We start from the raw sequence: 21,881 nt of genomic DNA on the forward strand, positions 1-21,881 counted from the left end.
AAATGTTTTATTTCAAGTGTATTATGAACACCAGAGAGGGCTACTAACCCAGATGCCCCAGTCAGCAACACTGACCACCTTTAATTTCTTCAGCCTGATCTCTGAAAGCACAGTCTGCTGGGCCATGTCATCTCTGTGCACAGAAATTTGTCCCATTTATCCAAGTAGCTCTCCTGAACCAAACTGCTTGTCAGCAATGAAATTTTATGCATCAGATTTTTATTTCAAGTCTGCAGCAGAAAAGGCAGCCTGTATTGACACAGAAATTCAAAAATTTTCAGAATATAAAAAACTCAACGCAGACTGGATCAACCAGAATGTGTCACTGGTTTATTTTCTCCAGCGATTTTGCTTTGTTTTACAGCCATGTTACTTCAGCACACCATTTTATGAGCCACCTTTCTTTATTCCCAGAAAGTGTTCACTGGAGTAATAAGGTGTACCGGGGACCTCAAACTGACCATCCCCAAAAGGCAATGAATCTTTATATTATATACACTGGGTGAATATCTGCTCCTAGCAAGCTTTCCAAAATATTGGGTCCCCCAGTTAATTGGCTCTTATCCTACAAGCATGTGGTGGGAGAACTGGAAAGAAGAAAAATGGATCTTGTGTAAAATTTTAGAAACTATCAAAGTTGCCCATTTTCAAAAGTGATTTCGGCACTTTAGAGTCTAAGTCACTTATCAAAATGTTACCCCCCCCCCCCCGCCCCCATGCTTGGTTTAGTCCCCTTTTAAGAACTGTGAACTTGTGAAATGTACCCTCTCACCTGAGGTGTCTTATGGTAAAACCTTATGGAGGATGTGTATTTCAGGGCTCTCACAAAGATGCTGTTCATAAGTTACCATAAACCTTGGGACTTGTAACATCTAATTCTGGGGGTCTGTGCTTCTTACAATTTAGGAATGAATTTCCGAAAATGAGGAAATAGCAATAACTTGAGCCATTTCAACCCCTCACCCCAGCAGTTCTGTGGGATGCCAATCTCAATGCTGATCCGTAACACCATGTGTTAGTCATGACACGAAGCCTCACGTGGCTCTGCTAGCGGGTCTCACTCTTGGCTTGCATCCCGCACTTCTATTCCACTCCTACATCTCATGTGAGTCGGTATTGCCCATTCTGTGGTAGTTTTGCAATATGACTCAGTAGCGAGCAAGACCCACATTTTCACTTGTGAACTGAGACAGCATTTGTGTAACAGTAATAAATGCTTTAATTTATCAGCACCCAGCAAGGCCATAGAGCTTTAACAAAACTGCCTACAGTCAACATTCAGAACCCAGGTCTCAGAAAATAAAAAGCTGGTGGTGGGATGTTCCCATGCATTTACATTTTTACTTTGTTTTCATGAATAGGCCTTGCATCCTATGAGTGATTTACACTTGATTTTAAACCAGAGGTGAGCTGCCAATTGTCTTATGCCATATTTGGATTCAGATTACACTTTACAAACCCTAATGGCCATATCTACCCCATCCCCAGCTGATTTCTTTCGCACCTGGTGAACACAGCCTTCTCGTTCTTAGCATCCATGGTGAGTTTGATGGTTTCCTGGCCTGAACCTGTACTGATGGTTTCTGTGACGATATCAGCTTTATCCTCCTCTTCCTCACTGTCTGAGCCTCCAGATGAGCTGCTGTCTGAAGCCACCAGTGGTGCCTTCCTTGCCACACAGACATTCCAAACACAGGGTGAGGCAGTGCTGACTGCAAAGAAAGAGTAAATAACTCACATGAAAAAAATGAACAGAAACACAGGAAGAACTGCTAAAACTCCCAAAATATCCCAAATACTTTCAGTAAAACAGAACGGTTACTTACCCTACAGCAGCTGTGGTTCTTTGAAATGTTGTCAGTACGGATCCCACCATAGGCAGGTATGTGTGTCACATATGTGAGGTGTATTTTTGTTTGTTTGTTTTTTAAATGATAGCATCCATCAGGGCTGCACACGGACCCTGTGCCTCCTTGTGCTCCCGTGCAACGATAAAGGATGGAGCAGCCACAACCCTCCTTCAGGTCCCTCACAATTCAAAGCTCGTGTAGCTGAGGTCTCCCAAAGCGGGGATGGAGGACGAGTTGTGGGATCCACACTGACATCAGCATCTCAAAGAAACACAGTTTCTGTAGAGTAAGTAATCGTTCTCTCTTCTTCAAGTATGCATCTGTGCGGAACTCTTTTTGGTGACTGGCAAGCGGTATCCCCTTGGAATGGTGGGAATGAGGAGTTACAGCTGCATCAGTGACACGGAGATTGTACTACTCCTCTCTCGAACATGGCATCTGCTCTAGCAACTGAGTCCAATGCACAATGCTTGACAAAAGTCAATGGGCACATTTGTGAAGCAAGCAGAGGGTGTTATTGGACCTCTGGTGGAATAAACCTGATGTTCGGTGGAGAGGTACACCAGCTAGCTACACTGTGTTAATCATTTTGATACCCTCTGTGAGGAGGTGACTTGACCATTAGAATATCCAGCTGCCACTCTAGACAGGTAGGGAGATAGTGTGAATGATCTGATCCTGTCAGTGTAACAAAGCATAGTCCTGGATACATCTAGTGTGTGTCATTTCCTTCCTCCATGTGCCAAGCATGGTTCTGGGAAGAAAAGAGGCAGGATGATTGACAGATTTAGAAGACATTCTGAGACCACCCTAGGAACGATGTGCAGGAAAGGAAAGGGTGCAGTTGCAGCATCTCTATGGAATGTCGTACTGAGGGTGGGGGAAGGGTTCAGCCATAAGTGTCTGAAGCTCAGTCATTCTCCTGGCCAAAGTAACAGACACTAGGAAGACTGCTTTCAGAGCGAGGTGATGCAGGGCACAGGCTGACACAGGTTCAAATGGAGGCTCCATGAGTCACAGGACTAGACTGAGGTCTCAGGAGAGCTAGGTTCTCTGACTGTAGGCAAATGCATATTGACCCTTTGAGAAACTTTGATATCATGGGGTGAGAGAAGACCAAGCCTGACCATACAGGCACATGGCAAACTGAAATCACCACAAGATGGACCTTAATAGAGCTAACCGAGAGTCTGGCCAGTCTGAAGTGCAATAAGTAGCTGATAATATGTAGTATCGAGGGAGCTGGACTGGGTCTAGACTATGTTGGGCAGCCCATTTTGTAAAACCTTTTTCATTTATATGAATGGGTGTTCTTCTGATACATGCTTTCCTGCTCTATATTACAATTTCCTGGATCTGTAGGAAGCAGACTCTGTCCACTGTACTCAACCAACCAGCAGCCATGACATCAAGTACAGTGACTTCAGGTCTGGATGGAGTACCTGGCCATGTTGTTATGAGAACAGGTCTGGACAGGGTTGGAACTGAATGAAAGGCCAAATACATATTTGCAGCAGACCATCAGCCAAAACTGTCTTAGCCAATACGAAGCCACCAGAACAATTATAGCCTTGTCTCTTGATTTTGGAAGCCTCCCTGGGACTCAGGGAAGTCAGTGGAAAGACATACAAGAATACCTGGGACTACTGCAGAAAGAAGGTGTCCCGTAACAACCTCAGATTCATGCTCACTTTGGAACAAAATTTCTGGCACTTGGCACTGATGACAACAGCAAACATGTCAATCACTGGGTTTTCCCAACACAGGAAAATCAGTGCTATGATGGATTTCCACAGATCAGCTGTTTGCTCAGAAAATCTGCCATGTTGTTACTCACACCCAGCAGGTGAAGTGTGTGACAGTTCTCAAGGAACCCAGGACTGAGAGTCACCTTGTTATCCCTCCTGCCTCTAGCGAGAGGGAGTCTTTCTTGTGGTAGTAAGGTGTCAGCACCCTAACACCACCAGACTTTCGGCCACTCAAGCACTCTTCTCTGGGCTTATGCCAGCCCTAATTTCGTCTTGCAGGTCAACAGTAGGTGCACCCCAATTCCCAGGTCCCTTTGAATCGTTCCCCTGTGATACCCAGCCCCCCCAACTGGCTACCCACAGAAATTCCAGATCCTTGCTCCCAAGGTGCAGTGTATCCCAATATACCAGTTCTACCTTAAATTACTGCTCCTGTAAACCACACAGCACTTGTGAGCACTTATAATAAAACCCGAGAAGGTTTGAGAAAGTATAAGAACTTAACCAGAAATAAGAGAGTGGTGGGAAAGAGTTACAACATAAAATAAAACTATAAAACGTGAACAAGGGTCTACACTTATCAATAGTCACCTTTCCTACCTAATAAAATGGATCCTTCTCCCCCCGCCCCGATCAATCTGCTGCAGTGCTGGCTGGTTTCTCAAGAACTAGGATCCAAACGTTTGTGAAAGCAGCTCTGTCTGCAAGGGGTTTTCCTCAGTGAATGGATAAAGAGTGCTTATCCCTCCTCTGTGTTATACTGAAAACAGTCGTCTGTTTCCATTCACAGACAGGTAAAACCCCTATCTTGTTGTAAAGTTTCTTTTCTATCTTTAAGTGACTTCGATAGTTTGTTGTTGCCTCTGGTGGTTTCCCGTTAGTATTGTGCCAGGTTAAACAACTGAGCCTTACATTACCTCATCAGCCAAACTCCCCCTTGCCCGAATGGGCCACCACTGAGACACATTAACTCCTGGTGACTAATTTCTACTCCAAGTCCATAAAGCTCACTTTCAATATCAATATATTATTCCTTAAATATTTTCTGTATGTACAACTCACATTGATTATGAATCTTGACAATTTACAAGCTTTCTGTAGGTACATTACATGTTACTCTTTATGAATAAAAGACCTGTCAGATGTGTTTGGTGTAATGAGTTTGTCAGGTCTTAAGTGAGAGGTCTTTGTGTCACAAAGAGCCATCTCGTTTATCCCATGCTGGTGGCAACATGTCCAGAGTCTGACAGCATCCAGACAGAGGAGAGATGAGCATGCACCTCTTTATCTGTTTGTGTAGACCATCAGGATCTGCACTGTGGAGTTCTGAAGAACAGGTAGGAAGTCCTGGTGGATCTGGTGTCCTCTGGGGAGTAAGTCCCTTGTATTAGTAGGTGGTTCAGGCTCATCAGTCTGTACCTGTCACATCTATAATTAAAGTTTTTGTTGGGGAGGAGGTGGAGAACAGCACAGTTCTGAGTTCCCTCCACCAGCTCAGGTCTGTGACAGAGTGCGGTGGGATCACCACCTTATTGTTCATCTGGTACTTTGCTGGGGGATAGACTGACCTGAGCTAGAATGGAGTGATTTCAGGTGAAGTTTGGCAAGTAGTGTCACATACTTGCACAATGACCCATGGCCTACCAGCCGCAGACATATCTATACCGTTGTCAGGTTTGATTCTATCCCACACACACCAGCAGTTGCAGCACAGAAACCTGCCTCTAGGTAAGTATGCTCTCGTTGAACCAGAACCGACCAGGACTCCTCAAACTCGATCATCTGTGATGGGATAAGAAATGATTTTTTTTGGAGTTCACTAGCAGGCTCAGCTGAGGGAACAGAGGGGATGAACTTTTAGGTGCATGGCAGCCTCCTGCTGGGTTATGACCCAGTCAGCCAATTGTCCAACCAGGAAAAGATATGAATGCCCATATTCTTTTGATATGTGTTGCTACCACCAGTAGGCATTTGGCAAGACTCTCAGCACCACTGACAGTCCAAATGGCAGTACCTTGTACCTTTGCCCAAGCAGGTCTAACTTCTTATAGTCTTTAGAAGGGCCTTTCATGGACTGTGGATTTCTCTTGAGCTGCAGAGAAGACCAAGAACCCTGTGTTTGGGCAGGAATAAAAGTATTCAAAACCTTCTGGTGGCACCTGATCCCTTTTCTCTGAGGTGGGAAGAAGAATAGCTGGGATCTGCCAGAGCCTTTTGGCTGGTTGTAGGATACCTTCATTACTAGGGAGAGCAATTCTGGCCGGTGTCATCACAGTGACACCCAGGATACCAAAGAGTTTATGAGACTTCCTGTAGAAACATAGTCTTATGTCCAGGATCTCCACAGTTCAGGGCAGGAGGTCTTGGAAGGCTTTAAAGTCATCTATTGCTGGTGTTACTGCCTCATCCAGCAATGAGGAGGATTCCTTGGTGGGATATGGGGATTGTTGTTGTCCCTTTATCGTCTCCTGTTCCTGTGGTGGCCCAGACAGAAAAGCTGTTGAGAAACATGATCATCTTTTTCTAGAATGTAGGAAGGAGAGCTGCTGCTCCTCAGCATGTGGAAGGACAGCCCCCAGTCAGACTAATATGGCCAAAGTGGCCCATTGTATGAGTATGGACCAAGCCAGGGCTGGCTGGCCAAGCACCACTCCCATGCCAGTTGGGGCAGCACTCTGAATGGGAGCGCGTTAATACCCTCCTTATGGCCATTCTCCAATGACGGGGAGAGGAATCTCTGCTCAATGCTGGTGAGAAGGAACAATGGTAAGGAGGAATCTCTCTCTTAATTGAAAGGTATTGCTAAGGGATGGCATGCTTACCAGCCACCTCTTTGGTATGAGGAACATCTCCGAGGGTGATATGGACATCTGAAGTCCTTGCTCAACTCCGTCATGGGGATCAGTACTGGCATCCACGCCAGGCCTCCTGCTCTGCCCATCTGCTTAGGGGCTTTGCTCTTGGAGTGGTGTCCCATGTCTTCCCTCCAGAAGCCTCCCTTGGCCTTGGAGCTGTGCTTATGTTCGGACCAGCTATGCAATCCAGTGTCCCGTTTTGAGCAGGCACAAGTGCCAGCTTTTCTACCTGAATTGGGGCAGTCAATAGAGGAGCCGGAGTTGTAAGTACCTGAACTACTGATGCAGACATGCTCGGCACCACGGCTGTCAACACTGAGCTCTTACACACTGGAGATTTCACTGATGAGGAGGTGGTCAGCATCAGAGGCGTAGACTCTGCTGGTGTCCTTTTCACTCTCTTCCCACCACCCTACCTCGGAACATGAAGAGTGTCTGACAGTGTCCGAGACTGGTTTATCCAGCCTCGCTCTGGTTGTAACCATTTACCTCTAGGTCCAAAGTGACCTGCACATATTGCTCAAATAGATGCCGCTTCAGCCATGTGTCCCTGGACTTGTGGGTCCTGGCAGAAAAGGACTCACACAAAGAGCACTTATCCAGGATGTGGCAATCTCCTAGTTAGAAATGGTATCAGCTGTGTCCATCCTTGATGGAGACCAGTCCATTGCAGGAAGGCAGGGTTTGAACCCTGAGGGCTTGGACTTCACCGTGAGACATGGAGCTTGGCACAAAGTGCCTTGTCCCACTGTACAGGGGAGTTGTCTTATCAATTTTTTTTTTTTTAAAGCAACATCTTTCAGAGAAAACAGGTGTGAAGACAGAACTTTTCACTAACTGGGTTGAAAGAACTGAACAGAGTACCAGTCAGGCACTTTCTGGGTTTCATTGCACAGGTGGTAAGGGGGAACTAAGGGAGGTTTGCAGCCACTCCACCCTTTATGCCCTCTCATGGGAACATGAGGAGCATAGGATGCGAGCATGGCCCTGACTAACACTGCTATTCAAAAGAATCCAGTCTCATGCGCATGTACACCCACAATGGGCTCCACACTGACCCATGCTCAAAAAAGAGACCTGTCATCGGAGGGTTAGAAAGACTGTGCTGCCACACAGTTAGAAGCATGTGTGGAAATAAGCTGCACTGGGAATCTACCCTGATTTTCATAGGTACCTCCAATAATCTTAATGTTCTGAACTGTGACAAGATTGGGGCAAATTTGTGTCTCTACTACTGATTCGTAAAACTGTGTTTTGATCTAAGATGGGTGAAAATGCAACCAGGAGTTTCTTGATTTGATGTTCTGGTGTTTATTAATGTCTTGAGGTTTGTTTGTCTGATACCAGTGAGATCAGTTTGAGGACTTGAAAACCAAAGCACCAGAGGGAATCTTCTAGGTTAACAGGAGAATCAAGCTCTAAACTAGCATTGAGTGAACTATAAAAAATTCAGAGGTTTAAACGCTTATTCCCCCTGCCCCCGCACCCTGTTTTTTGGGGGGGGTCAAGAAATTAGACAGAAAAATCTCACTAGCTATCCAGTACTTTCTGGTCTCTTCTGTCACTACTTTCATCCTCTGACTTCTACTGGAATCCAGATTCCAAAGATCACTTTTTGTGGTATTACAATTTTTAGTAACTGATTGTATAAAGACAGGTTTCAGAGTAACAGCCGTGTTAGTCTGTATTCGCAAAAAGAAATGGAGTACTTGTGGCACCTTAGAGACTAACCAATTTATTTGAGCATGAGCTTTCGTGAGCTACAGCTCACTTCATCAGATGCATACTGTGGAAACTGCAGCAGACTTTATATATACACAGAGAATATGAAACAATACCTCCTCCCACCCCACTGTCCTGCTGGTAATAGCTTATCTAAAGTAATCGTCAGGTTAGGCCATTTCCAGCACAAATCCAGGTTTTCTCACCCTCCACCCCCCCACACAAATTCACTCTCCTGCTACCCAAGATCCATAAACCTGGAACTCCTGGGCGCCCCATCATTTCAGGCATTGGCACCCTGACAGCAGGATTGTCTGGCTATGTAGACTCCCTCCTCAGGCCCTACGCTACCAGCACTCCCAGCTACCTTCGAGACACCACTGACTTCCTGAGGAAACTTCAATCCATCGGTGATCTTCCTGATAACACCATCCTGGCCACTATGGACGTAGAAGCCCTCGACACCAACATTCCACACAAAGATGGACTACAAGCCGTCAGGAACACTATCCCCGATAATGTCACGGCTAACCTGGTGGCTGAACTTTGTGACTTTGTCCTTACCCATAACTATTTCACATTTGGGGACAATGTATACCTTCAGATCAGCGGCACTGCTATGGGTACCCGCATGGCCCCACAGTATGCCAACATTTTTATGGCTGATTTAGAACAACGCTTCCTCAGCTCTCGTCCCCTAAAGCCCCTACTCTACTTGCGCTATATTGATGACATCTTCATCATCTGGACCCATGGAAAAGAAGCCCTTGAGGAATTCCACCATGATTTCAACAATTTCCATCCCACCATCAACCTCAGCCTGGTCCAGTCCACACAAGAGATCCACTTCCTGGACACTACAGTGCTAATAAACAATGGTCACATAAACACCACCCTATACCGGAAACCTACTGACCGCTATTCCTACCTGCATGCCTCCAGCTTTCACCCTGACCACACCACACGATCCATCGTCTACAGCCAAGCTCTGCGATACAACCGCATTTGCTCCAACCCCTCAGACAGAGACAAACACCTACAAGATCTCTGTCAAGCTTTCTTACAACTACAGTACCCACCTGCAGAAGTAAAGAAACAGATTGATAGAGCCAGAAGAGTTCCCAGAAGTTACCTACTACAGGACAGGCCTAACAAAGAAAATAACAGAACGCCACTAGCCGTCACCTTCAGCCCCCAACTAAAACCCCTCCAACGCATTATTAAGGATCTACAACCTATCCTAAAGGATGACCCAACACTCTCACAAATCTTGGGAGACAGGCCAGTCCTTGCCTACAGACAGCCCCGCAACCTGAAGCAAATACTCACCAACAACCACATACCACACAACAGAACCACTAACCCAGGAACTTATCCTTGCAACAAAGCCCGTTGCCAATTGTGCCCACATATCTATTCAGGGGACACCATCACAGGGCCTAATAACATCAGCCACACTATCAGAGGCTCGTTCACCTGCACATCCACCAATGTGATTTATGCCATCATGTGCCAGCAATGCCCCTCTGCCATGTACATTGGTCAAACTGGACAGTCTCTACGTAAAAGAATAAATGGACACAAATCAGATGTCAAGAATTATAACATTCATAAACCAGTCGGAGAACACTTCAATCTCTCTGGTCACGCAATCACAGACATGAAGGTCGCTATCTTAAAACAAAAAAACTTCAAATCCAGACTCCAGCGAGAAACTGCTGAATTGGAATTCATTTGCAAATTGGATACTATTAATTTAGGCTTAAATAGAGACTGGGAGTGGCTAAGTCATTATGCAAGGTAGCCTATTTCCTCTTGTTTTTTCCTACCCCCCCGCCCCCCAGATGTTCTGGTTTAACTTGGGTTTAAACTTGGAGAGTGGTCAGTTTGGACGAGCTATTACCAGCAGGAGAGTGAGTCTGTGTGTGTATGGGGGTGGGTTTTTGGAGGGGGGTGAGGGAGTGAGAGAACCTGGATTTGTGCAGGAAATGGCCTAACTTCATTATCATGCACATTGTGTAAAGAGTTGTCACTTTGGATGGGCTATCACCAGCAGGAGAGTGAATTTGTGTGGGGGGGTGGAGGGTGAGAAAACCTGGATTTGTGCTGGAAATGGCCTAACCTGACGATTACTTTAGATAAGCTATTACCAGCAGGACAGTGGGGTGGGAGGAGGTATTGTTTCATATTCTCTGTGTATATATAAAGTCTGCTGCAGTTTCCACAGTATGCATCTGATGAAGTGAGCTGTAGCTCACGAAAGCTCATGCTCAAATAAATTGGTTAGTCTCTAAGGTGCCACAAGTACTCCATTTCTGATTGTATAAAGGAACACTTGGAAAGAAACAGGAAGGAATTTGCTACTACAGCACAGTGCTTACAAGGTGTAAATGTGGGGCCTCCGCAATTTAACCGTGTCCTATAAACATACAAGTTACTACTTCATTACTGGTTTCAGAGTAGCAGCCGTGTTAGCCTGTATCCGCAAAAAGAAAAGGAGGACTTGTGGCAACTTAGAGACTAACAAATTTATTTGAGCATAAGCTTTCGTGAGCTACAGCTCACCTCATCGGATGCATTCAGTGGAACCTGATCACTCTCGTTACAGTGTGTATGGTAACACCCATTGTTTCATGTTCTCTGTGTATATAAATCTCCCCACTGTATTTTCCACTGAATGCATCCGATGAAGTGAGCTGTAGCTCACGAAAGCTTATGCTCAAATAAATTTGTTAGTCTCTAAGTTGCCACAAGTCCTCCTGTTCTTTTTACTTCATTACTGAGGAACGTGTAAACCCATGCAAAGTAGCAGCACTTACTGTTTCGTTAGGGGGCTGAACCCACATTCAGGAGCTCTAATATGTCTAAGTGGATCTATCAAGTAACATCTGTGAGGAAGCACTGGACAGGAACTTTGCCCCACAAACCTGGGATGTTAGGCAATACTCAAAATGATTACAGATGCAAATGAATCCCTTCACATTTCATAATATTATTGCCACTTACAGTTCTTGTCCTGACCCTGCTTGGGGTTTCCCTCTGAGTCACTGCTTTCTGTATCAACAGGAGAACTACATCTGGGACCTGATTCTGAGCTAAAAAAGAAAAGACCTGAGAATGAACCACAGCTGCTCTGGTCCTGATATAGGATACTTAGAAATAACCCCTAAAAAAGAAGTTATTACAAGCAACCCTAATAACTTACAGTATAGTCAGAGCCTTGCAACAGTGACAATATATACAGTATCATAGTATGAGATATGGATACCACTGATTTCAATCAGTGCAAACACAGAGGTGTGAGTATTGATCCAGATCCACACAGACAATATTTAGAGAAAAGAAAAGAAAGATTACAGCGCAGACCCCTAGCCAGTTATTCCATACAACCACACTCCAAACATTCTTTCACACAGAATTTGTGGAGATGTTATTGGCATTTATGCTTCATTTACCAACAAAAAGGTTGAAAGTCTGTAAATTTTGCCCATCCTTTCTCCTCAGGAGTGGCTGTCTCTGGTGCTGCTGAATCCCATACGCTTGATCCAACATCCATGGCCACACAGGGTGCTGGGGGTTTTGAATTCACTGGCTCAAACACAGCTGTCCACCCAGATCCTGAAAGTACAAAGACAAACAGAAGTTGCTAAGATTTTGTACAACCTTATGCCTTCACAAAAAAAGTCAAAGGGGCGGGGGGGGGGGGTTCTCAGATGTAAAAAAAAAGATTGTGCAGTGGGAATCCTTGTGGGAATCTATAGGAGGACTGTGCAGGCCATTTATTGATTATCTGAAAATTGGTTTCTCTGACAAATATTGTGACCCCACAATAGGGGAGCACGTATTAAGAAAGATGGCCTTAAAAATTCTTTAACTGCAACGCACTATCTGCAGGCACACAGTGTGCTGCAGGCAAGATCTGGGCACCTTTCTATCTATCTAGGTACTGTGACAAAGTTCCTCCTCTACCTTGGTGGGTCCTGCGCTTATTGGAGGCTTTTGCTCACCTGAGAGATTCACAGTAGCCCTCAGTTTGGCCACTTTCGTGGCTCAAATCTGCCGTTCACTCAGCTAACCTCATCACTGGTCAGCCTGGGGAAAAAGGAAGGAGAACAATCCCCACAGTCTCTGCTGGTCCACCTAAAGGGTCGGGGGACAGGCCAGGGCCATGGATTCACCAAGGGAAGGTCATGCCTGACTAATCTAATCGCCTTTTATGATGAGATTACTTGTTCTGTGGATGAAGGGAAAGCAGTGGATGTGTTGTTTCTTGACTTTAGCAAAGCTTTTGACACGGTCTCCCACAGTATTCTTGTCAGCAAGTTAAGGAAGTATGGGCTGGATGAATGGACTATAAGGTGGATAGAAAGCTGGCTAGATTGTCGGGCTCAACAGGTAGTGATCAATGGCTCCATGTCTAGCTGGCAGCCGGTATCAAGGGGAGTGCCCCAAGGGTCGGTCCTGGGGCCGGTTTTGTTCAATATCTTCATAAATGATCTGGAGGATGGTGTGGATTGCACTCTCAGCAAATTTGCGGATGATACTAAACTGGGAGGAGTGGTAGATACGCTGGAGGGTAGGGATAGGATACAGAAGGACCTAGACAAATTGGAGGATTGGGCCAAAAGAAATCTGATGAGGTTCAATAAGGATAAGTGCAGGGTCCTGCACTTAGGACGGAAGAATCCAATGCACCGCTACAGACTAGGGACCGAATGGCTAGGCAGCAGTTCTGCGGAAAAGGACCTAGGGGTGACAGTGGACGAGAAGCTGGATATGAGTCAGCAGTGTGCCCTTGTTGCCAAGAAGGCCAATGGCATTTTGGGATGTATAAGTAGGGGCATAGCGAGCAGATCGAGGGACGTGATCGTTCCCCTCTATTCGACATTGGTGAGGCCTCATCTGGAGTACTGTGTCCAGTTTTGGGCCCCACACTACAAGAAGGATATGGAAAAATTGGAGAGAGTCCAGCGAAGGGCAACAAAAATGATTAGGGGTCTAGAACACATGACTTATGAGGAGAGGCTGAGGGAGCTGGGATTGTTTAGCCTGCAGAAGAGAAGAATGAGGGGGGGATTTGATAGCTGCTTTCAACTACCTGAAAGGGGGTTCCAAAGAGGATGGCTCTAGACTGTTCTCAATGGTAGCAGATGACAGAACGAGGAGTAATGGTCTCAAGTTGCAGTGGGGGAGGTTTAGATTGGATATTAGGAAAAACTTTTTCACTAAGAGGGTGGTGAAACACTGGAATGCGTTACCTAGGGAGGTGGTAGAATCTCCTTCCTTAGAGGTTTTTAAGGTCAGGCTTGACAAAGCCCTGGCTGGGATGATTTAACTGGGAATTGGTCCTGCTTCGAGCAGGGGGTTGGACTAGATGACCTTCTGGGGTCCCTTCCAACCCTGATATTCTATGATTCTATGACCTTCCCCTCTGGTGGGACCCACAGTCCAAGTCAACTCCTCCTGTATCCAATAGGGAGTTGGGGGATGGGGGGAACCAGGGCCCACCCTCTACTGCAGGTTCCAGCTCAAGGCCCTGTGGATCACAGCTGTCTATAGTGTTTTGTGTAACACTTGTGTGACAGCTACAACTCCCTGAGCTACTTCCCCATGGCCATCTCCCAATACCTTCTGTATCCTCACCACAGGACCTTCCTCCTGATGCCAGATAGCGTTTGTACTCCTCAGTCCTCCAGGAGCATGCCCTCTCACTCTCAGCTCCTTGCGCGCACCTCACTAACTGGAGTGAGGGCCTTTTCAAACCAGGTGTCCTGATTCGCCTTAATTAATTATAGCAGCTTCCCAATTCGCTACAGGGGTCCTAATTAGCCTGCCTGCCTTAATTAGTTCTAGAAAGTGCCTGAGTGTTCTGGAATAGTCCCTGTTATTTTACCCAGGGAAAAGGGACCTGCTTAACCTGGAACTAATGTATCTACCTTCAACCACTCTTTTGTAGCCATCTGGCCTGACCCTGTCACAGTACTTATATGGCCCTCATCACTATACTATCTGAATGTGTCAATCATTAACGGATTTCATCCTCTCAATGTCGTTATGAAGTAGGGAAGTGCTATTATCCCCATTTTTACAGGGGGGAACTGATGTACAGGGTAGATTTTCCAAGGTCACACAGGTGGTCAAACAACAGAGTCAGGGATTAAATCCAAATCTCCTGAGTCCCAGTCCACTGCCTTATCTACTAGAACATCCTTCTAGCTCCTCAGTTTCAGACACACAGTTCTAACAGTGATTTGCTTCCTGACATGCAATGCAGTACCTCTCTTAATACAATGTGTATTGTGTCAAATACATCAGTGGTTGAGAAGCACACATAAATTAGGAGGTGATTCACCAAACTGATATTCACTCATAAATTGTACTAATATCTGAACTTAGTTTCTAGACAAAGACAATTGCACCAATTACACTGTCCACAGAAAGTGCCTGTTGTATAAATATTCTTAATTTAATTGGCCTGGATGTCAATGTCCCTCAGATGATGGCCTGAAAAATATCTGTGTTTTTGTAACACTCACAGTAGGTAATGGCAGTAGAAAGTGTGTGTTTTTTAAAGGAGTAGACTTGCACAATGCTATCAGTTCTTCTGTAGCAACACCGCTTGAAAAAAATAACAGCGCCTTTAGTCCTCTCAGTTAATATCTTCTTTGTTGATTTGTAATAAAAATTGATACTGTTATAGTAATTACACCCTGCTTGGTCCAAGAGCATAACTGAACGGCACATTGCAATCTTGCAGCTCTAGCTCTCTGCATCTGCAGAATCCAATCCCTCCAACATTTTTAAGGCAGGAATACGCAGATGCAAATTCACAATGGGCATTTTACCTCCCAGCTGCTGATGCTACACTACTGAGTAGCCTCAGTAGTCATGTGGCTTGCAGGTGGCTATACATATACCCAAGTGGTAGACCTCCAGGAAAGGCTGCCTGAGACATGTTTCTGGAGACTTAATTAAGATGCTATGTTGAACTTTTTACCTTCAGTAGAGTCAGAGTCTTTCTGCTCAGAAGGATTATTCTTGTTGGTGTTCTCAGTGAGAGGTGTTGTTTGTTCTTCTGGTTCCTCCTCTTCTTCTGAGTCCACACTGCCATCATGATCCCCATTCTCTAGATCACTTTTTGAGGAACTTTCTGAGGTCTGAGATACTCCAAACCTGAATCGTAGAAATCAGAGTTAGAAAGACCTATTAGGCCATGTAGTCCACCGCCTACTTGCTAGTCCAATCAGGACGGGGAAGAAAGGGGCAGTGCGGATGCTTCCTTAATGTGTGTCTTTTAATGCTTTGATCAATGTAGTTTTTGATATCCTAAATGACAGGGCTTCCTACAGGAGATATTCCTCAGTTTAATAAATGTCCTTCAGGAATTTCGGCCTAACATTCAGCCTAAATTTTCTGTTTTGTAGTTTCTTCCCATAATTTCCCATTTATATTCCCGTAAACCCCTATAGAATCCCTGCTGTATTTACTACATCCTTCAGAAATTCTCCCTGAGCCACCTCTAAGTAAAATTTACAAACAATTCTGAATCATTTCTCATAAGTTAATTATTATTCACAATAGTATCACAGGTGTGCACAGCACTTTACAAGCATATCGAAAGATAGTCTTTCCCTAAGGAGCATTCACTCTAAACTAAACATAACAAACAAGGCAAGAGACCGAAGTACAGAAGTGGGTGGGAAGGAAAGAGGAAGAATACAGAATGCAAGGGAGGGCAGATTTTTCATGGAGATCATTGTACAGTATGGTTCATAGATTTCTTTTTAATTACAACAGAAGTCACTAAATTACTCTTTCATAGTTTCCACACTTGTAAAATGGAGGTGGGTAGGAGGACTAAATTTGCTAATGTGTGCATTGCACCCTGAGGATATAAAACACTATGAATGCAAACTATCTTCCATATTCTAATTTAGACACACAAGCATTTTCAAGACAATTGAGTCTGAATAGAAAAATCAATTTTCATGTGATCACTAAAAGTCTGACTTACATTTCCAATCAAATGTGAATTATGACTTTATTGCACCCACAATTTTCATTCCTACTTGCAGCAGCTACATATTTCTGATCTTTCATTCAACCTTGTATACAAAAAGGAGACAGAAGGCCTAATTCAATTAATATAGGTCCATCTTCGGTGGCATAAGACTACTTTCTTCACTTAGATTTTGGGGAAAATGAGAGTTGGACAGGAGGGAGTGTATTTGTTATTTATAAACAAAAATTACACAGGATAGTAAACAAATCTTTCCCCTTTTACACACCTCAAATGGAAACTGACTAAAACTCAGTTACATTTTCCATACTGCAATGATTGAAAAGGTGGGATGAGTGACCAGTCCAGAACAACAAGTCAGCAAAGGATCAATAAAATTGACATTACAAATGATCTTTAATAAAAACAAAAAGATTCGATTTGGAAGTTGTCCCCTTCTACATCCAAGAAAGTTAAAGTTATCAAACTAGCTGGTGTTACAGTGTGCACCACTGATTTTAACTGAAGGGCTGATTCTCACTGGCACCGAGAATGATCACACCCATCCTGTTAGGATTTATTAATTTGCAGATGATAAAGGTGCTGGAACTGACTGCCCTGGAGACTGAAGTCCTCTACGGTATTTATTTCCAAAATATAACGCATAGGCAGCAGCATGGCAAGCTTCCCCACACAACCCCTCTACAGTACCTAATGCCTGTCCTAGAGAATCATTTCTAGGCCAGGGAAGTGAGTTCAATCTCAATCGAGATTCAGAACGAGAACAGCAGGCAAGTTAGTGCCACCTGACCTAGTGGCTTGTGTGATGCAGATAATTGTCCATTAGCAACTGGACTGAGAATATTAATACATTTCACACAGTTCATAGAATATCAGGGTTGGAAGGGACCTCAGGAGGTCATCTAGTCCAACCCTCTGCTCAAAGCAGGACCAAACCCCAACTAAATCATCCCAGCCAGGGCTTTGTCAAGCCTGACCTTAAAAATCTCAAAGGAAGGAGATTCCACCACCTCCCTAGGGAACCCATTCCAATTCAATTTCGGCCTCTTGGTTGTTTCTGCTGTTCAATTTATCCACATCTTTTAAAACTGCTATTATAGAAGAATTTATTATTAAATAATTAATAAATTTAAGGGGTGGATTGCAAATTCATTACAGTACCAGCTATACAACATGTAAGGGCGCTAAATTCTGACCAAAACCAAATTTTTCTTGTTTTCACAATTTTTAAAAGAACCCTGTATCTTCTCCCTTATTAAACAAACCAATCATTGTTCTCTCTACCGCATCCTCTGGAACAAGACATGGGCTTTACACTCAGTTTCCGGGAGGTGAGAAAAGGAATGGCTTCTAAAAAATTCTTCATATAAAGGCAGATTCTCTCCTCCACAACTGGTTGTGTATCCTAGTGTTCCCCCCATTGTTACATGCCCTCAAGCCTGGCCTCATTTGTACATGACAGGTGTCTTGCTCTAAGTTTAAGACAAGCAATTATCTCTTTGTAGGAGCAGCTCATATAAAACCATTCTGTTTTATACAAGCAACAGGCTCCAAAGCACATATTTATAAGGAATAATGAACTGGAATATACAACCTGACAGTATTCAGAGAAAAAAGACAGACCTTTTGCTTTCACCTTACCGTGTTCTTGATTTGACTTGGGTTGCATAGGTTATTTCCTTCTCCTCCCAGATATCTTCCTCCTCCTCTTTATCATCAAACTGTTGTATCCGTTCATTGCAGCAGGCCTCAAAGAGGGATGCATTTGGCTAAAACAAATTTCAACAGAAATCAGGTTCTGTGGATTTCTGGGGGAGGAAGCAACTAGACTGGTGATGCAGAGCAGAGTTCACAAAGCACAGTGTCTATGTACATCTAACCCCCTGACGGTATATGTACACTTTTCACTTTACTTTCACCCAGGATAAGGAACAGGCAATAAACAGAAGTGGAAGGGCCAAGAGTCAGAAAGAGGTTTGGTAAGCCTGGAGGCAGGAAGCCCAGAAGAGACCAAATAAGAAATAAGGCTGTCACAGACTGGCTTAAAGAAAAGGAGTACTTGTGGCACCTTAGAGACTAACCAATTTATTTGAGCATGAGCTTTCGTGAGCTACAGCTCACTTCATCAGATACATACCGTGGAAACTGCAGCAGACTTTATATATACACAGAGAATATGAAACAATACCTCCTCCCACCCCACTGTCCTGCTGGTAATAGCTTATCTAAAGTAATCGTCAGGTTAGGCCATTTCCAGCACAAATCCAGGTTTTCTCACCCTCCACCCCCCCACACAAATTCACTCTCCTGCTGGTGATAGCCCATCCAAGGTGACAACTCTTTACACAATGTGCATGATAATGACTGGCTTGCGTCTGAAATAAAAGGTATCCCTGCTTGCTGCTTCATAGTCATCCTGTCATACAAATCTCTCCACTTCACCCACTGTGGTAGGGAGGCTTCTCTGCCATGGGGGGTTGCCTCAGAGATATTTCAGAAAAAGTAAAGCATTCACTCACAAATTTTCCAGTTTGGAATTTTGAGAAGAGGGAGATGATGTCATGAATACAGTCCTCTCCACAAAGACAAATGAACTTCCCACAGCATAATCTCGGTGTTCAGGCTAAATTTCAATGGAGTAATTACATTCTTCCTGCTTAAAGCACCCTGTAATGCTAACTGGTGTGCTATTCCTGAACTCTTGCTCTGTCCAACACATAGCACTTTCCACCCCAGCAGTGGCTGCATTTCAGTGGCTGGTGAAGTCACATATTTCTGAACATATACAATTTGTGATCAGTTTGCCAAGTTCATTGAGTGCTTTGGGATCTTTGGATAAAAGGTTCTAAGTATGTGTCAATTATGAGATGATGTACTGTTACAAACAAGAGCTGTAGTGAAATGTCACTACCAAAAAACCCCCTCTCTAGTTAGGAAAACACAGCTAAGCATATTAAATGCTACCTGGGGTTGCAGGTTTTAGTTAGCAGTTTCAAGCAAAACACAATGAATTTTTGCATCTCAGAAATGCTGCCTGTGATGTGAAGAGAGAAAAGGGGAGAAGGAACTAATTTTTCCCTGAGCAGTGTAAGGGAAGTTGTTAAAAGAAGCCGTTTTAAGACCAAGGAAATCGAATGCCCTCAGTTCTGAATGGAACAGGTTTTGTCAGGAAACAGATGTGTAGGGGACTCTTCACTTGCTCCACAACAGGTGCTGACTCAGGAAAGTATGGTGGAGGGGCAAAGGATGGGGTGGCAATACTCAGATTCGTAACGAACCAATTTTCTAATATTTTTATTCACCAACTTCTAATCCTATTCAACAGATGAAAAGGGTGGCAGGGAGAGACAACGGGCTACAGCAGGTTCATAGGGCATTTGCTAGCGAAGACAGAAGCACACTGTCCAGCTCCAGTGGCCACTCCTGTAATGGAGTCTTAGAGCTAGACGATGCAACAGCAGACTGAAAGAGCAACAGAATTGTATAGTAAGGTGATTTCAGTGCCCTGATTCCCTTGCTTGGAGATAGGCACTGGGGCATCTTTTTCTTTACTACATAAATAAAATACAGCACCCCTTTTCTCCAAGATGCAAATGGCTGCATCTGATTCAAGCATGGTCTGACCTGCTGGAGTCAGTCCTGTTCAATAAATATCCAAAAACCCCACTTACACTGTCATCATCCGCATCTATGTTGAAGTTTATCTCTGCAATCCGGTCAAAAGGTGCACTGCAAAGAGAAATCTGCATAAGGGCTTGGAGCAACAGGTACAAAGACAACTAAACATAGAAAGACTTTGCAACCCAACTTCTCTGCTGTTCTCTGCACACTCACTGCTGTATTATTCCAACCCAATGATTTCTTTACTCTAGTCCTTGAGGGAAAAATAACGTAAACTTGTATTTCTGCTTCTTTGCAGGTATCACTTGTAGATCTTGTTCCGCTCCTTAGCAGTGGGACTATCCTAGCTCATAAAGTATTTTGACCGTATAGAGCAATGTAGCACGACAGAGAACAAACCAAGCCCCTACTGGCTGTCACATGCAAACTCCTGCAGAGCATAAATGCTGCCTGCAAACATTTCAGTCAGTTCCTTCAACTGAGTCAGAGACAAAGCTCCCAAAGATAAAGCCAATTCCAGCTGATCACAAACCTCTAAGAGCATCTCATATAATCATGTTCCGTCCTCACTGATCACTTATGTAGCAGCTCTAAGTCCTTAGTGGATAATGATGCAAATCACAAAAACCATCAAACAGCTCACACTGGCAGTTAGGTTAAGAGAGACCACAGAGCAGGAGTGCAGCTGATTGAGGAGGGGGATTTTACTCTGTATCTACACATGCCTAAATCTGGGCAGTGTTATTTATGTCTCAAATGTTATCAATTAAAGCTATTAAGTTAGTGCATCTGTTGTAAAATATTAAAAAATATTCAAATGACCATCCCACTAAAAAAGGGGTCATTTTTAATTATATCTTAAGTCACTTCTTTCATAGGTTTCACCAACAAATATCCTACACTGGAACAGTTTTTGTTTTATTCTCTCCCCCTTCTTATTCATCCTCATGGGAATGGATAGTATGTTCCAGCTACATTTCTCCATCAGCTTCAGTTTTACATTAACGGTCTCTACGTGACTCCCGATAGAACTTATGCTGCTTTTTCCCCAATAACTGATTTAATTTCTATTTTTATTACAAAAATGGGAAAAACAATCAGATTACCCCATAATCAGTCAATTGCATGCTGGATTGGAACTTCTTGACCCTATTAACGGTCCTTATGACCACAATGCTCAAGAAAAAGGCTAGAGAATATCTAAGATTCTCCCTTCACACTGAAAAGTAGCTTCCATTTATTTGAATATCATTCTAATGGAGACCCTAGAACTTTGAGGATGCTGAGACCTTCCGAGCTAGATGGTATTGACAGCTTTCAGGACATACTGGTTGGTACTTTCTTGAGGGTGACTATAAAGATGGCACAAACTCATCTGAAGCTGGCATACAAAATGAAATGGCAATTTGAAAAGAGTTATTTTACTCAGGACCTGGTAGTGACTTAAGCTCTGCTATGAAGAGAACAAACAATGAACTTCCGAATAACTCAGATTCATCAGGAGCAGCAAAAGACTCAGAATCATTGTGCTACCATAGAGCTTTCCAGGCTAAAAACTGCCCCTTTCCACTGATCACCAGGTCACTAAGGCCATCAGCCTCTAGCATTTTTCTATTTGAAATTAAGTCTCACAAAATGGAAGGAGATCTCTAACTTTTTAACGCTATATGAAATACAGTTATAAGATAGGTTTCAGAGTAACAGCCGTGTTAGTCTGTATTCGCAAAAAGAAAAGGAGTACTTGTGGCACCTTAGAGACTAACCAATTTATTTGAGCATGAGCTTTCGCGAGCTACAGCTCACTTCATCGGATGCATACTGTGGAAACTGCAGAAGACATTATATATACACAGAGACCATGAAACAATACCTCCTCCCACCCTACTCTCCTGCTGGTAATAGCTTATCTAAAGTGATCATCAAGTTGGGCCATTTCCAGCACAAATCCAGGTCTTCACACCCTCCGCCCCCCGCCCCCCCCCAACCTCACTCTCCTGCTGGTAACAGCTCATCCAAAGCGACCACTCTCCCTACAATATGCATGATAATCAAGGTGGGCCATTTC

At 44.0% G+C, this 21,881-nt stretch overlaps 1 protein-coding gene across 8 annotated transcripts in view; it reads right to left on the bottom strand.

Moving 5' to 3' along the window:
* Positions 1-21,881, bottom strand: part of PPP6R2 (protein phosphatase 6 regulatory subunit 2) — a 162,583-nt gene that overhangs the window by 26,207 nt on the left and 114,495 nt on the right. For 3 of the 8 annotated variants that reach the window (XM_077837864.1, XM_077837855.1, XM_077837888.1), the window contains 6 exons: positions 19,867-19,924; positions 17,837-17,964; positions 15,173-15,348; positions 11,631-11,793; positions 11,182-11,270; positions 1,505-1,712 (listed from right to left, as the gene is read on the bottom strand). In XM_077837864.1, coding sequence (XP_077693990.1) covers positions 1,505-1,712; positions 11,182-11,270; positions 11,631-11,793; positions 15,173-15,348; positions 17,837-17,964; positions 19,867-19,924 — 822 coding nt within the window. Of the gene's footprint in view, positions 1-136; positions 250-310; positions 588-1,465; positions 1,713-11,181; positions 11,271-11,630; positions 11,794-15,172; positions 15,349-17,836; positions 17,965-19,866; positions 19,925-21,881 lie in introns of those variants that run through there. The other 5 variants (XR_013348421.1, XR_013348423.1, XM_077837872.1 and 2 more) reach the window with 4 other exon arrangements.

The sequence above is a fragment of the Eretmochelys imbricata genome, chromosome 1, assembly GCF_965152235.1.
Source record: "Eretmochelys imbricata isolate rEreImb1 chromosome 1, rEreImb1.hap1, whole genome shotgun sequence".
Taxonomy (NCBI): domain Eukaryota; kingdom Metazoa; phylum Chordata; order Testudines; family Cheloniidae; genus Eretmochelys; species Eretmochelys imbricata.